General features: G+C 43.1%; 1 protein-coding gene across 1 annotated transcript in view; it reads right to left on the bottom strand.

The window, feature by feature from the left end:
* The window catches only part of PIK3R1 (phosphoinositide-3-kinase regulatory subunit 1), a 74,168-nt gene that overhangs the window by 14,330 nt on the left and 42,679 nt on the right, over positions 1–17,159 (bottom strand). The window contains exons 2-6 of the mRNA XM_021702168.2: positions 13,193–13,285; positions 12,697–12,771; positions 7,087–7,218; positions 6,076–6,277; positions 5,794–5,873 (exon numbers count right to left, since the gene is read on the bottom strand). Of these exons, the coding sequence (XP_021557843.1) occupies positions 5,794–5,873; positions 6,076–6,277; positions 7,087–7,218; positions 12,697–12,771; positions 13,193–13,285 (582 nt within the window). The remainder of the gene's footprint in view (positions 1–5,793; positions 5,874–6,075; positions 6,278–7,086; positions 7,219–12,696; positions 12,772–13,192; positions 13,286–17,159) is intronic.

Genomic DNA, 17,159 nt, shown 5'->3' with positions numbered 1-17,159 from the left:
TCTATTACATTACTGGAAGTGTGAGCTGAGTCTTTTCTCATTCAGTTTTCGGCTTTGAAAAGTGATGGGCAAGACGCCCGCTGCTCTTCATTAGCTTAAAAAGGGAGCCCTCTGCTGGTAGAACAGAATCAGTAACTTCTCCTTGGGAGAAGATGTTCAACTTTCTGCATTGTTTCATTCATCTCCCACCATGTCCAAAACTTCACACGAATTAAACAGAGGATTCATTTGCAAATAACTCATAAATCAAATGTACAGATGTCATATCAACTTAGGAAGTGTTGCTCATGTGGCTGGCTGCTAAGCTCTTAAAAAAAAAAAAAATTGTATTTTAATTTCAGCATGTATCCGAGACCCCAAAAAACTCAGCCAGATTAGAGAACTTACACATATATTTGAAAACTAACTTTACCTTCTGGATTCCTCAAAACAATATGTCTTACTACTTTTCCTTTCCTCAAAGTTTTGTAAAACTCATTTCAGAGGCAAAAAAAAAAAAAAAAAAAAAGCCACATTTTGTTTCTCCGCAGGCGTGATATAGTCAGGAAAATACCGTGAAAGTAAGCTTGAAAAGTACAGACAGAACACTATCTCACACGTGCAAATCACCATCAGATAGCGTTCCCCAACCAGCTTCCATCCTGCACAGCTTCTTTAAAAAAAAAAATGCAGTGCTCAGAAAAAAATAAGTGAACCAAAATCTTCAAGGGTTAAATGAATGCCTCCCTTCATAATTTTAACTTAAGACAAATGAGGACCGAAGGGGCTTTCAGGAAGATGCAAATTCTTTACCCCACGTCCAGTGCTCTTACTGACGCTGCACTAAGGAGGATGTCCATTTGAATTTATAAATAAGCCCAGATTTACATAGGATACATTCTACAAAATACGTGAAAAGGTGTGACCATTGCTTGGCAGAATGAAGCACTCCTTCCCTCTCGAATGCTGCCCCGAGAGAGGAGTCTGCGAGATGAAAACAAAAGTTGCCCGATACTCCACTGATACACGCATCCCTGAAATACACTTCTTTTTCAGAGCACGAATAAAACTTCCGATTTTTCGTTTTAACCTAGTATGGCTTGCCTCTCTGTTTATTCCGACCCATCTAAATATATGCCTTTTTTTCAAGGTTTCATTTCTCACCTTTGAAACAACCCTCTAATGTCAGACCACATTTTAAACCCAATAAAAAATAAATCAGAGAAAAGTAAAACTCTTTGAAAGTCATTTCCCTCTACCTTAGTGCTTGCTTTAGTCTTGGTTGAAAACCAAGCCCAGAGCATTTAAAACAAGATTTATGAATCAGGCTCTTCAGGATGAATGTTTTGCAATGCGCCAGTGGTTAAACATTAACTCTGACAGGTGTAGAAGGGCAGGAGGGAGAAAGAGTCATTTATTTTCCACTCTGGGCTTGAGGGTGCAGTATTAGACTTCAATTATGCTGATTAATATTTCTGAATATATCCATGAAATCTGAAATAATGTAAATACACTTAAAATGGGTTTCATTCAGAGCTGCCCTGTGTTAAATGGTCCTGTTTGTACCTTAATTGCCCTATAGAAATCTGCTTTAGCTATACCTAAGTATCAGTAGGGTAAACATAGCCCATAATGAGTCAAGAAAACCTGCTGTTCAGCTTTAGGTACTTTTAAGACTTTTAGGAACAAAGGGAACAGCAGACTATCCAAGTTCTGAGAACTCAGTGACTCTGTGTTTAACCTTTCAAACCTTAGTTTCCCTCCAAATAGGGGAGATGCTTGCTTCACAGGTTTGCTGGATGCACTACATGAGCAGGTATGCCAAAGTTCTTTGAAAGTTGGTTAGTCTGTCAAAGAATTTTTAAAAATTCATGCGGATGATTGTTATCCTTTGCTTAGCTCTATGCTAGGAGGAGCTCAACAGGAGAAGAAGGCTTTGTCCTTGAGGAATGTAACTAAGCAGAGGAAGAGGAAAGTAACAGGAAGAACTACGGAACAGTTAAGTTGAAGAGGACAAGGTCTTAAGGGCATAAGCCTATGGAATGGGTTGATCACTGCACATCAAACAGGGAGAAGACCTTCCTGTGAAATGAAGTAGATGGCACTGTTTGGGGCTGCTGTGTACAGTTGTGCATTTTGTGCACTGCACAGAGGCACGTGGCACGGGGAGGTGCTACTGAAATCCAGGCCCCTCCACTCACCAAGCTGCACACGCGGAAAGGGGCATGATACTAAGTAAGGTACCTTCCTCCCTCCAAGCAACGCACCCACAGAGCAGGACCTGTCCAGTGAATGTGTCGTCTGCAGATTAGCAGTGAAGCCCGTGCAGGCATCTAGAGGCCTGGCTCTGCTGGCTGGCAGTGTGGGCTCGGGGGGAAGGGCCTGACGGGAATGAGGAGCTGGAGCTGAAGGGGGCCCCCCTCCAGTAGGTCCTTAAAAACCAGAGCTGAGCAATGGTAGAGACAGGCTCTAGGGTCATGACTTTCAGTACTTGTCACCTCATTTAAATCTCACAACCACCCCAGGAGAGAGGCATTATTCCCATTTCGCAGACTAGAAAACAGTTTGGAAAGGTTGAGTTACTTGATATGAACTCAGCAAATAAGCAGCCAAGAGCTGATTCAAACCCAGATCTACTTGAGACTCACTGTTCTTACCAGCGCACGATGGATGGAGTGACTCTGAGTTTTATACCACAGCTATAAAAATTGCACTGGGGCTCTTTACTATAGGTGATCCATACTGGGAACTTCAGAGGACTTAAAAGCAGCCCCATTCCTCATGACGGTTCCCCAAACCCAGGAAGCAGGTGCAGCGCTGAGCCCCAGGCTGGAGTCCCTCCCGCAGGTGACCTCCTCCAGGTGACCTGGTTCTGGCACACAGTTTGGTTAGCACCACATGACCTCTCAACCTCTGGGGGCAAAGCAGAGAAGAGCTAGGCAATGCTTTCAACTCTACAATGATGCTTTTTATGATACTGTCATTTAAAACATTTACTATTTCTTAAAGTCTACTGTATCAAGCCATTCTTTTTGTATTTTGCAATTTATTTTGACTAAACCTTTGAAACTCGAATTCCTCTTCCCCTTTTCAAACTGTACCAATTTTTCAAAGCCCATTTCAGTCCCATTTTTTTTCTCTAAGCCTTTTCTGTCTTCTCAATTACCCTACAAAGTCACCCATCACCATCTCTAAAATTCTTTTCATATTTGGAGTAAGCGCCCTCCCACCTAGTACTTAGATACTGTGTGCTAATGGTCTTATTTGAATTGACACATTGCCTCTAACATCATCAGTTTTGCCTATCATTTCAAGCTCTACCAGGTAAAAACTATGAAAGATATCTATCCCGTAATAGCCCTGCTTCCCTGTCTCCCCCCCAAGTCATTCAAGTACTCATTTCTACTCACAACAATAAAGTCATTGCAAATGAATGATTTATGACTGTTCACCGGAGACGCACCGGTGTTGTGCTTCCAGAGCCCCCTGGTAATAGCACATGCTGGGGCAATGATGAAGGAGTCTAGGAAAATGTCGGATTCCAACCAGGCCTAAGAAATCATTTCTCTAACCAAGAGTGCCCTGCCAATCATTTCATGAAGCCATTCCTGAATACAAAGGTGTTCAGGATGAGGACCTTCTTCCTGAGGTAGGTAGTACGTTTCCACAAGTCCGACACACTGAAGCATTTATTTTATTCCAAAGGGCCTATACATTCTTCAGAGCAGCTAAGAGATACCACACAAAGGGAAGAAGAATGGCTCAAACTAGCATTTAGAGATGACTTAGATTCAATTTTCTTGAAGAGGCCACATGAATCTTGGGATGGTCTAGGAAACGGTCAATGCGCTGTTTACCATTCAACATGGCTGACAGGACTGACCCACCTTTGAAACTGGCACACCAGTTTCTCAGAAGAAGAATGCAGCAGGGTCTATGACCTAGCAGGCAGTCTTAAGTGCGCACAGTGAAAATGGATGAACGTGAATTTTTTTTTTTTTTGAGGGAATTAGGCTGAAACTGATAAGGACATTTAACCAGTTTACACCAGTCAGACAAATTAAACTCCAACACAGATTCTCCTTGGTGTGCAGCAGAAATTCTCAAAAACTCCGTGATAAATTCGTTGGTTATCTATCAAACCCTGTCTGGTTTTTAAGCTTCCATGTCTCCCTGTCTCCAGAAGGGTGGGCACTGGGAAGACAGGGACCACCCTCAGCCCTTTACTGCAAGCAAGGCTCAGCTGTCCCTAGTCTCTGAGACAGACCTCCACACCACAAGGAAGTGGGAGGCAGGGCTCCGCCCTTTGGCCCAGGAGCCTATTTTGTTGTTACTAGTCTTCCTTCCCCACCCACATGTTTAGTCTAGGGTGGGGGGCAGTCAACAAAGGGCTCAAGTGTGATGTTTCACACCTGCCGCGCCCCCCACCCCGTCCCCTCGTCACAGGGTACTTTTAACCTACCATTGGATCTTTTCTATTGAGCCCAAAGGCAGCCTCTGAACACCAACACAGAGTTCCCAAATCCATTAACAAATGCACCGAGCAGTTACATGAGATGAAACCTTTTGGCCGCCCCCTGGACTAAAGTCCTAGGCCACTGTTGACAGACTTCTCTGATGCCATTCTCCTACAATTCGGAGTGTCCCCACTGAACATCCTGCCTATTGTGATTTGGAACATTTGGAACATACCACTCTTGCTTTATGTACTTGTTTCTGCTGCCTCTCTTACCTTTGGATACCATATTCTGGGCCTGTCCATATGAGCCCTTCCAAATACCTGCACCATGAGTGGTTGGTTACCTATCCCATCCTGCAACCCACACAGGTAGGTTTTAAGCCTAAGCCCTGCCTCTCTCAGTCTGCCCCATCCAGCTGCACGCCACCACACCTGGCTGTGTAACACCTACAAAAGCATGACATAATTCCCCGTTGCTGAACACAGGGGGTCCCCATGCCTGTTTATACAGAGATAAACCGGGTAGTCTGCATGAGTTACTGATAATAAAGAGTAAATTCATCCTGTTTTATTTTAATTCTAGATGAAATTAAGACTATAAGCAACATCTCTACTGGTCCTGAAACTTCACTGACTGGACCCTAATCTTTATTCTCAATGACCAGCTTCTATTAGCTAACTTTTAACAAGTGTATAGGCAAAGTAGGGTTGTTTAGACTTTCCACAGTAGAAGAAAAATACATCAGTTTAAATTAAATCCACTGCTAACGTGGTCGACATTTCCTGCTTTGTTAAATGGCTAATTGAATGCCAGCCTGCTTTCAAAGAAGTGTCTGGCTTGCTCTAAATTGCTGCAGTGAACACCCTAGTTTCATATTGCTTGCATTCTTGAAAATGTTTATTTGGACAGACATTTCTCAGCAGACCTGCTTCCAAAACACACATTCCAAAATACTTCAAATTATATAGTAATTATAAATCCCCTACTTTTAAGTATTAGAAAGAAAAACAAGAATGTCAACAACTAAAATGAGCTCCATAATTTATGCAACAACTGCAAGCATCAAAGTTGAGGGGAAGGGAGAGCTCCCACAACCCTCATCTAAAACCAAGATCATCCACAGATACTGAAATCCAGAGATACTGAAAAATCCACATATACTGAAAAATCCACATATACTGAAATCCAGATAATATTTACCATATACACTACCACTCAGCCATTCTTTAAGTCCCAAGGTAACATGTTATGGATCACGATTCTACCAGAAACTGATGTTCCTTCAGAGAAGGTCTAAAGTCACCATTCTAAAAAACAAACCAGGAGAGAATTTTAAAAGTTCAGAAAGCATTACCTGGTGCAGGCTGTCGTTCATTCCACTCAGTTGAGATTAAAATTTCTATAACTTTTATGAGGTGTTCAGTATTCTCAGAGCTACAAAAAAAGAGAGTTTTATTAGAAACCTTTTTTTTAAAACAACAAACTCATGTTCACTTATACAAGTTCAAGTCAATGTGTCTGGTACAAAGGTGCACATGCATCTGTGAGCAAGCATCTTCAGAGTAAGTTGAATGATCCATCAGCTTAGGACTACAGACATCACCCCAAAACACATGCTTCTCTCCTTTCACCTTACCTGGCTGCCGGGAATCTGAAAAGCAGAGGGCTGAAAAGTTCAGAGAGTACTCTTGCACTCAGAAGATTCTTGCTGGAGGTTTGAGAGAGCTTGAAGAAATGTTTTAGCAAATACTGAAGCGTAAGCCAATACTGATGAGGTATGTTAGGTGCCCTAATGAGCTTCTTCAACAGCTGGATATATTCTTCAGGGCTCTGTACTTCTAGAGTTTAAAAAAAAAAAAAAAAAAAAGAAGAGTTGTTTCTAGATATCAGTGACTAAACACCTAGAACATTTCTGTTCTTCTAGCTACAGAAGAACGAGTCCTTTTAAACGAAGTCATCAGAAGCAGTGACAGAACATTTGTTCTCCTCGTTAGAAAATACATTGTGAGAAAGTAGAAATCTCAAGTTAAATGGAAATGCAAGAAACTCTTGGTGTAAAAAACCACAAGAGGATCAGGGTGTGCTGGCAGAGATCTGCCCTCTACTAAACAGCTTTGAGTGTGATTGGCTAATTTGGAGGAGCATCAGATAAGTATCACACGTTTTAACTTTGAAGGTTACGAACCACAGTTTCCTGTCCCCAAAGCACTTTAACTGAGCATTAGCTACTAAGCCTGACAGTCCTCTTCCCTCAACACATTTTGTAATGGCCACTCAAGGAAAATGGTAAGAACATCCCCAGTCAGTGGGTCCTGGTCCCAGGTTCCCTGCATCCAAAGACGGCCCTTGGAACACTGTGGCCTTCAGTGACATGGTGAACTTTGTTAATGCTGATAAAAGGTTAACAATTAGCCATTTCAGCATGTGGACAGTCTTCCTAAGCAAATGAGAATCTGGGTCTTCTATTGGATGCCCCGGTAAGGGAGGGAATTGGTGCTAATGGGGAGGGAGGGTGTCGGGGAGGGTGCAGATTCCTACCAATATTTTCTAAAACACCGCTCTTTATATGCAGCATTTAATAGAGTTTACATGCACCTGCACATCTCAATATATGCGTTCATTGAGGTTTTCAGAACAGAAAACAAACCTTGGGCTAAATAAATCATTTCATTGTAAACGGCTACTGGAATGACAGGATTCGGTAAGTCCACAAGATAGCGTTTAAAAGCGTCTCCTAAAACTTGCACATCGATCATTTCCAAGTCCATGGAGGCGGCATCTGTGACAGAAACATTTTAAAAAGTATTTCAGACATTGTATGTATCGGTTGGGCCCATTTTTCTGAATATTTGCCTTAAATGTGCCACAAGAAGGGAGGCCACAGGAGGGCAAATATAAAATTCTTGAGTATTTCTTAGCAGTGTTTCTCAAAAGGGTTGCCCCTGGCATTGCAGGTAGAACACTTGTTCTTTGTGGAAGTCTGTCCCCTAAGTTCTAAGCATTTCCCATGATGGCTTCTGCCCATGATGCCAGGGGCACGTTCCCAGACGGTGGGGCAACAATAATAAAAAATCACACCCCTGTTATAAGCTGAATTGCGTCCCCACAGTCATAGGTTGAAGCCCTAACTCCTACTGTCTCAGAAGGTGAACGTATTTCGAGAGAGGGCCTTAAGGAGGTGGTTTAGCTAAAATGAGGCCATTAGGGTCGGGCCCTGATCCAACTTGGCTGGTATCCTTCTAAGAAGAGGAAATGTAGACACATAAAGAGACACCAGGAGCACAAGCACGGAGGGAATGCCTCGTGAGGACTCAGTGGGGAGGTGGCCATCTGTAAGCCAAGGAGAGAGGCCTCACAGGAAACCAAACCGGCCTTGACCTGGGACTTCTAGTCTCAAGAACAGTGAGAAAATAGGTTTGTGTTTGAAGCCACCCAGTCTGTGGAATTTTGTTATGTCAGCCCTAGCACACTAAAGTAGCCCCCCGAATATACCTTCTGGAGGGTGGTTCTGCTCTGACTGAGAAACGCTCGGTCTAGGGATGGCTAATCATTTAGTAAATGCTTCCTAAAACCTCAACAGGAAAACATGAAATGCAAATCCAGCTATTGCCTAAATTTTGTGTTGCTGAATACTGCATCTCAGAATTCATAGAAATTTAGCTCAGGAGAGTGGCTGAACAAACAGTCAGATATACAGAATTTTAACAGTCGGTCTCAAAAATAGTCATAAAAATACTTTTAACATTTTTAGAATGTTTCCCCCTGATTCTGACAGGGTATTCTAATTAGGATACAACTAGTCTAACCTGTGGGCACTGAACTAGCTCCTAAGAAAGAGGAGCACATCTGTCTAGTAAATCCTTCAGCCAGAAAAGAGGTCAGGCAATTCAATAACGGGGTGATACTAATCCAAACCACGCTCTGAGGACTCAGGGTAGAAAAAGTCACAGTGTCCGGCAGAAAGAGGGGCTGCTGGGGCAGGAAGGGCCAGGGGCATCTACATACAGAAGCGGCATTTGGCCGCTGCTGAAGGACGCGCACCCGCGACATGAAGGCCAACCTGAAGATTATCTGGAGCCTTGTGTACTCAGTGGAGACGAGGTGAGCTGATGGATGAAATGCTATAGTTTTCAACAGCTTTATTCTTTTTAGTGTTAAAAATCAGCTGGAAAAGAGCGCTGCTGGAAGTGAAGGGGACACTTCTGGTAATTCGAACTGCAGTGTTAGAGATGGGTGAGGCATTATCAAGAACTGACATAAGGCGGGGACTGACTGGATCGGGTGGGGGCCTGGGAGAGGAGGAACCTGTGTCCTCCAAGGTGTGGGAGCCGGAGGAGGAAAAGGTGGCGTCCTGGACGGCCACAGAGCGAGTGTGATACGATCAATCACTGCGGGTTCAACGCGAAGTTACAAGAGTTCCTGGGACACATCGTTGTCATAAACCAAACCCGCCCCGCTAACGAGGCAGACCTTACGAAAGAATCACACAACACCAATAAAGCTCGGGAAAGTTCATCTGGTAGAGAATGTGCACAGGTGAGCTGGAGGAGAAGAATTACTAAACTCCGTCAGTGGAGGGGCACACGGTTGTGCCCCAGAGAGCGAACGGCACACGCCACATCTCCAACAGGGCTGGGAGAGGCAGTGCCCGGTCTGGGCACAAAGGACCCACGTGAGAAGTAAGGCAACTACCCGTGTGCCTGTCAACGAAACCTGTGTGTGCACCACGCGAGCAACATGCCACAGCCACTGACCGCCTGACAAGCTGCTGCCCCCCTCCCCCGCCCACGGACCCTTCATGCCCGGTATGCTTCGTTTACTAGGTCTCTTTGCCCCGGGAATTAATATTACCTAATTTGTTCATCATAAAGAAATTGATAAACCATTTGGTGATTGGTAAAAAAACATGAAGATGCTCAATATTCCACAGGCCCCTCCCTTGGGCAGGGTTTCTACTGCCTTCCCTGTGCAAGAGCAGTGCTGATGGGTCACATCTCTATCAGGACACTTCCCAGACAGTATGGTAATTAGGTGTCTCTCTACTAGACTGAGAGTACCTCAAGGGCACGGACTGTGGCTCTTCCCTGCTCTTCCTGCTTCCCTCAGTGCCCAGCACACAGGAAGTGCTTGTGAAATGTTTGTGGACTGAGCCATAGCATGTCCTCAGAGTAATGTCAATTCACCCAGGCCCTTCTCTTAACACATGAGGTGTGTTCCCAAGAGCCTTAAGCCTTTGAACAAAATCATCTTATTTCAAGCCTTGGGATTAGCCTTTGGATAAGCTCCCTTTATGTCAAATCCATTAGTGCTGATGACATAGTATATTGTTTTTTTTAAAGTAGCTTCTAAAGCTCCTTGGAGCTCCTGACTTTTGTTCTGTAAGTCTCCTTTTCTGCATTCAAACTATCCTAATGAGCTCTTCCAAGAGCTAAGGACATCTGTCATGTGATGACTTCTGAGGTTAGCTAGGCAAGAACTCCACAATCTTTAGGTCTAGGATGGAGGAGTTTATACCCTCTACACCCCAACTTTTCACTGAGTCTTCTCAAGACAGGTAAACTAGTAAGCTCTCCAGCATGTCACCCTTCCTCCCAAAGGGATGGAGTCTCCTCCCCAGCTCATCTCTACCTAAGTTAGTAGTTCTCAGTCAGGGTTTTCCATTTTATTGCCTCACTCCTACCCCAACCCCCACTCCCAGAAGACATGTGGCAATGTCTGGGGACATTTTTGATTGTTGCAATTCGGGGACCACGCTACTGGCATCTAGTGAGTAAAGGACAGGTGTGCTGATGCTGCTAAAGCCTCAGTTTTTAAAGTCAGGTGTAACTGCTGACATGTTACCCTATCTATCATTGTAACAACAGAATGTGAGATTTGTTTATGTTACAAATGATCACCACAGTCGGTCCAGTTAATCTATCACCAGGTTACAGAATTTCTCTTTCTTGCAATGAGAACTTTTAAAGAAAAGGCCTGCTTCGGGTTAAGAGAAACCAAAAAAAATCAGGAGAAAATTCAAATGAGAACAACAAAGATTAATTCACTTTAGGTCAATACAGCAGGAGAAAAAGGAGTAAGACTAATTTGGGTGCAAGTCCCAGCTCTGACTTCAGCAGTGACGGATACTGCTATCCCAGGGGTACTATGGAGATGAAACTAACTAACTTAGGAGGGTGCTAATAAAACTGGGATGTTGTCTTCCACATCCATCCTTTTCAGACATTGGTAATTCACAGGGTTGGTTAAAAGCTATGAATTCTTTTCTCTTTTTTATTTTTTATTTTTTAAGCGAGAGTGACTTATCTCTGAGCCTCCTCCAAGGTATTACAATATTTTTATGGACTGAGAAATCCTCAAGCTATGAAAAATCCTGGAGGACCCACTCCTAAATTTAGATGTTTACTCTTTTTCTTCTCACAAAATTCACTTTTATCACACAGAATCCACATGAAACCAGTCTTCTACGTGTGTGTTTTGATCTCAAGTGGTGAAGAAAAGCTGTCTATCAAAATACATTGCTGACGTTATTTTTGGTTAGTTATTCCATCTCAGAGGTGATGTGAAGATTTTTTTTCTAAAGCTAAAGTGCATCATTTGTATTCAGTCACATTTAAAAGCTTAACCACTCTTTCTCAAATAACTCTCATCTCATCGGTCTCTGATGCCTAAACATTTCCTGTGACTGTTGTTCAGTTTGACCAATATTCTGACCAAAACATGTATCTCAATTTCAACTGGCTAAGGACAAAACTCAGTTTCCTTACCACTCTGGTCAGGCTGTGAGAAATAAAGGACAAGTGTTTCCCCGTGAGTTTTCTGCCAGTCAGCTCCTACTGACCTACTCTGGGGGTAAGGCAGCCCCCAGGGCACAAGCCCTGCACATGTGGGAGGCTGGCTTCCACGCACAAAATAAAAATGAAAGTTTGAAAAATTTTTTTTTCAAACTTCAAACATTTGGGTGGTGCATTTCAGGTTGAAACTATTTTTTTTTTTTTTTAAGATTTTATTCATTTATTCATGAGAGACAGACAGAGAGAGAGAGAGAGAGGCAGAGGGAGAAGCAGACTCCCAAGGAGCAGAGAGCCCGATGCGGGACTCGATCCCAGGACCCCGGGATCATGACCTGAGCCGAAGGCAGACGCTTAACCGACTGAGCCACCCAGGCGCCCTTCAGGTGAAACTATTTACTGATACAGAATCTTTTCTTCCCAGAAACATCTTTTCTAGAAATTGTCATGAGCTGCCTCAACTTCACATTTTCATTTACTACATTCTTTGCACAAGTAACCTGTCTAGAAGAGCTTCTTCCCAAATGAGGTTTCGTTCTTTTGGTTTCAGATGTCCAAATTCAATTACAAGAATGTGAGGCAGAGAATTATTTTTCTAAAAGAAAAATTCTGAGAGGGAATGAAGAATCTGAGAGATTTCTACAAGGGGCTACGGAAGATGACTTGCTGGAATGATGGCCAGTACATTTATTCACATTTGTAGTTTTATTCCATTTGGCAAACTGAGTTGAATTGATGTCATCCAACCAATGGTGTGCTGCAGGTGGCCCGCTCCAAAGGGCCACCTGCGCTCAATTCTTTCCAAGTTGGGAGTTTAGTGATAACACGTTGGCAGCCTGAAACTGACCACGGCGGGCATACTGACACCGTGGAAATGGGCAAATGCTACAAACCAGGCTTCTTCCACCTCCCTGAGAGTTGGGTTTACCAGCACGCCACTGAATATAACAGTATCATGATGTTACTTAATATAAACATGGCATGAAAAAGCAAATAAGCATGAAAGGAAGGAAGAAGACCGAAAAAAATAAAGGAAAATGGAAAAGGTCAGAAGAGACATTTGTTAAATGACATAGACTTATAAATATTTTTTAAGCTGATCCAGATGAATCAGATGTTGCCAACTGCACGGTCAGAGAAAGATGGTCGATATGCAGAGCCAGAAAAATCCCAAGGGGGTGTTTCTCTCCTCTGCAACTCCTGCAGGACCCAGAGGCTCTTGGCTGTGAGGACAGACCATATGCCTGCAGACCCGCATGCACACACACCCCAACTCAGGAGACAAACATCAAAGGTCAGCGCGGGTTTGCACTGTTACCATAATAGGGCAGAGGGAACTGTGTGTGATTTCTGAGCTTCCTTCAAACTTAGAACACTGCACGGTTAAGTTCTGGTTTTTGGTGCTTTACCTGAGACCGAAAGGTACGAACCATGTTCCCCATTTGTCTTTCTAGCTCTATGACACTCACCACAATCAAGAAGCTGTCGTAATTCTGCTGGGTTGCTGGAGCTCTGTGTTCTGTATAGAGTTGAACATTCCAGACCTAAGACACAAAACAGACTGAGCATGCAAAACACAGTTCTCTGGAGAACCTGTGAGCTTGCTGCCAGAAAGACATTCCAGTTTCCATCCCGTATCTATTCTAGATGTGTACCAAATATTCTTGGAAGTGAACTCCTACTATTAATCTTAGCTGGCATGTCAGTAATTTTGGCAAAGTCATCTGGCCACTACAGAGTGAGTTAATTATATTTATTAAATTATGGAGAATTTAATAGTTTCCATACAGTAAGTACATGTTAATAGTTAGAAATCAAACCAAGGTTATTTCCCCACTACAGGGCAACAAAGAGCTTATGTGTCTAGCACAAGTAGCAAGAAATGTATTTAATGAATGCCCAACAGACAACACCCATGAAATAAGAATATAACAAGGTAACGGAGCCCCTCTACTGGTTGATTACCTTTCTTTTCAATGGCTTCCACTAGCTTCACGAGAAGAGGCGGGGCAATGTCAGGAGGGGCAAACTGCTCGGCGAGATCTGGAAGGGCCAAAGCTGCAAATAAACAAAATCCTATGATTATGTTTAATTGGGGTAATCAAATGCATGAGACAACAAGGGAATTTAAATATAAAACAGTGTAGTTCTATCGGACACCGGCAAACTCGGGCCTGAGCAAGACCAAGCCCCGTGCTGGGCCCTGCCCTTCAGAAGGCTCCTCTCTGGTCCTCTTCCAGCTGTGCCTCTTCCTGCACCTAAAGGCTTGGGGGCCCAGCGGACAGGCCTGCTTCTCCCCTGGGACACACTCTGAATACTTAGCTAGAATCCAGGAATTCCCTGCCCAACTGGCCTCTCGGGGCCTCTTACCCAGGGTCTATCCTCCCCAGAGCAGACCTCCCTTGGGGGGTGCCCCTGGGCCTGGGGCTGGGTGGGCAGGGCTCAGGGGAGGAGGACAGGGCAGAGTCCCTGCAGGGCAAAGCCAGGATGGGTGCATGGTCCACCCTCCCCACATCACCACACTCTGGGCCAGAACCTGGAATCCAAGAAACCTAAATTCAACCCATTACGAAAGAAAAACTGTCCAGGTAGGAGGATGGGACAGATTTTACTCAACTGTTCATTAACATGATCTGTAACTTTAAAATATTTAGACACAGGGCACTTGCAAATGATCACTGGCCCCGTGACATTCACTTTAAACCCCTGTGTACCTGCCACCCAAGGCTTCGTTTGCCGACATGCAGTTTGGTCAATTAATATCTTAAGAAATGTGATGCTTTCACCAACGGTATTTCCATGCTTTCTCTCCGTGTTTTAACAATTGCAGTGATACAAGAAGAGACTAATTGGATGACACACAAATAATGGCCTTCAGCAGTACATTTATAACTAACTGTAGTCTCACTCCAAAAATACACAAAACCATTTTAAGTAAAAATATTCATCTCATAATACACCAGAAGAGGGAGCTAAATATATTCACCTCACTTTTCTCAAACTGCAAAATACACTTAAAGGATAGTCTATATGAAAATATCTACAGGTGCAACCTTTTCATTAGCCACCAACACATAACTTTTTCCCATTTAAGGTTTATTACTGTGCACTCTTATCTAGGAATAGACAGTTTATATAATTTAAGGAAGATTCAATATTTATACTTTTGTTTCAGTGAGATTTTAGTGGTACGATTCAAGGCATTTATTATGTTAGGCAGATTTCTAACGAAGCCCACCTTCCTAATACTAAGAGTCATCACAGAAGAAGAAATTCACGATATAAAAGTCAACCTCAGAGAATGAAGTATGATTTATGTCACTTTACAAGCCCTAAACCCCATGGTCTAAGAGCCTTTTAGACTGCAGTATGCCCTGGGAGAGACGGACACATGTGATCTTGCCACCTAACCCAACTGGCCATTCAGGTCCCCAGGATAAAAGGAGAAGAGCTAGGTGAATGAAGAAAATCGCACAGCAGCACTGTCCACCAGAACTTTCTGTGATGATGGAAATGCTCTATTAGCTGTGCTATCCAAGAAAAGCGGTGACTGGCCAACTAGCCACATGTGGCTCCGGAGCAGGAGAAATGCAGCCACTGCAGCTGAGGAAAGGAATTGTCTTTTACTGATTTAAACTGAAACAGCGGTATGTGCTAGTGGCCATGGTATTAGAGCACACAGTCCCACAGCCTGGCGAGGATGGATTTTGTCAAGAGCAAACAGAAGATTCCTGAGTTGGGCTCTGTGCTACTAAGACCTCACCATAAAGCCATCCCTGGGGACAGAGCTTCTGGACATCGGGTTCATCAACATCTGAGCTCAGGGCATGAAAAGTCTGTCACAGCTTCCCAGGTGACTCTGTCCAACTGCAACATCACCGGAACACGTTATGGACTTCATAAAGGAAGCACAGACATGCCACTGACTTTCTAGACAGTCACGATGCAGAGAGCTGAGTGGGAACTCCATCTCCCCTGGGTTCCCCGTACCTGCCCGAGCCTATGGAGCACCTGGACAACTTGCTAGGAAGACAGATTCCCAGGTACGACCACAAATCCCCGGAATCAGAAAATCCAGGAATGGAGCTGATCATCTATTTTGGGTTAGTACTAAGTTTTAGGACATGCTATGATGATAAGCAAAGTCAGGTGGGTAACCCCCTGAAAAAAGAAACCAGCAACGACATCCCCCAAATCTCTAAATGTCATAACGTGAGTATATCTGAAAAGCACTGAAAATAAAAATGTCTTGCAAGTTTCATGTAGTCTTTTTCATTAAAAGCATTGTAAAATAAAAAAGGATAAAGTGTAAAATGAAAGGGCATACCATTTCATTTCCTCTGATAAACAATAAACTACTTCCTTTTGCCTCAGAAGATTATCAGCTCAGAAAAATGTCCTCCCCTATAAATGCCTTCTACACTGAACAAGCTGATATGTATCATCCTATCAGCATATGTAACAGAGGAAAACAAAGGTAGAGAAACGGTGTAGAGAAATATTAATTAGAATTCACTGCAGTGTTTCTCCTTAGCCTTCTCAAACTTACAGGTCTTACTTAGCACATGCCAAGATACAAAAAGCTAAAGATTAACTAGTAAATACACAATCCCACATGGCAACGCTCGTCCAACTAACATGCCCTGTTCCTCTGTGCCCGCCCTCAGAAATTACTCAGGCCTTTTTTTTTTTTAAATTAAAAAAAATCTTTAAATTTGGCAACTGTAAATGGAATTACTTAATAAAGGTTTATCTCTTTCCAGAATCTTATCAACACCATCATTTCTGCAGGCAAATTTGAAAGTTAAATTAACTGATAATTAAAGATTTCACCTAATTGCGATTGAAATATGCACCCAGCAGTTGTTTTATGACTGGGTTGGCAAATACTACATAGAAAAGGGTTTCCATCTCTCTATTTGTTCCCTTTGGCTTGAAGAAGAAAAAAGAAAAAAAGTAAAACCTTCTTTCTTTAGTCCTTTCAATGTTTGTGGCAAAAAATGGTAGTTTACCTTCAGTATCCTGAGCTACAATATATCATGTGTTTCACTCAAAAAACGGTTACGTCAAGGGGCACCTGGGTGGCTCAGCTGGTTAAGTGTCCAACTCTTGATCTCAGGGCTGTGCGATCGAAACCAACCTCAGGCTCTGCACTGGGCGTGGAGCCTACTTGGGATTCATATTCTCTCTCTCTCTCTCCCCCTCTGTGCACCCCCCACCGTGTTCTCTCTAAAAAAATAAAAAATAAAAAAATAAACTGTTACATTGAGTGTTGGAAAAGCACTGTGATAGCCATCAGGAACCTACAGCAATGCTGGAACTTTTCTCAGAGCACGCCAGAATACAAAGAAGAAAGCTAGATGTACATCGAGAGGGTAAAGGTACTCTTCCTGTAATAGGTCTAGTGAATTTCCCACTAAGTTTTTAATACTGATAAAAGCTGTATTACTCAAATGTCTGAATCATTACAGCTGATTAAGGTTTTGCCATGGGAGTTTTTTTAAAAGAGAAATTTTATAAGGAGAAACCTTATTTTTTAAATAACAATTCAGGGAGTTCCTATTCTCTAGTACAAAATCTGTGATTCAATTCATTTCCCCTTTCAAATATTTAAACATAGGGAATATGAAGCCCTACCCAAAAAGTCTTTTTTTTTTTTTTTTAAAGATTTTATTTATTCATTTGACAGAGAGAGAGAATACAAGCAGGGGGAGTGGGAGAGGGAGAAGCAGGCTTCCGGCTGAGCAGGGAGCCCGATGCGGGGCTCAATCCCAGAACCCTGAGACCATGACCTGAGCCGAAGGTAGACGCTTAACGACTGAGCCACCCAGGCGCCGCCCCCCACCCAAGAAGTCTTTAAAGTTCACATTTTCTACTTCAGGCAACAGGATCAACCGACATCAAAAATCTAAAAAGTATTCTAAAGCAAAAA

The sequence above is a fragment of the Neomonachus schauinslandi genome, chromosome 7, assembly GCF_002201575.2.
Source record: "Neomonachus schauinslandi chromosome 7, ASM220157v2, whole genome shotgun sequence".
Taxonomy (NCBI): Eukaryota; Metazoa; Chordata; class Mammalia; order Carnivora; family Phocidae; genus Neomonachus; species Neomonachus schauinslandi.
Note: the sequence above shows the minus strand (reverse complement) of the source record. Positions and strands in the feature narration are given on the sequence as shown.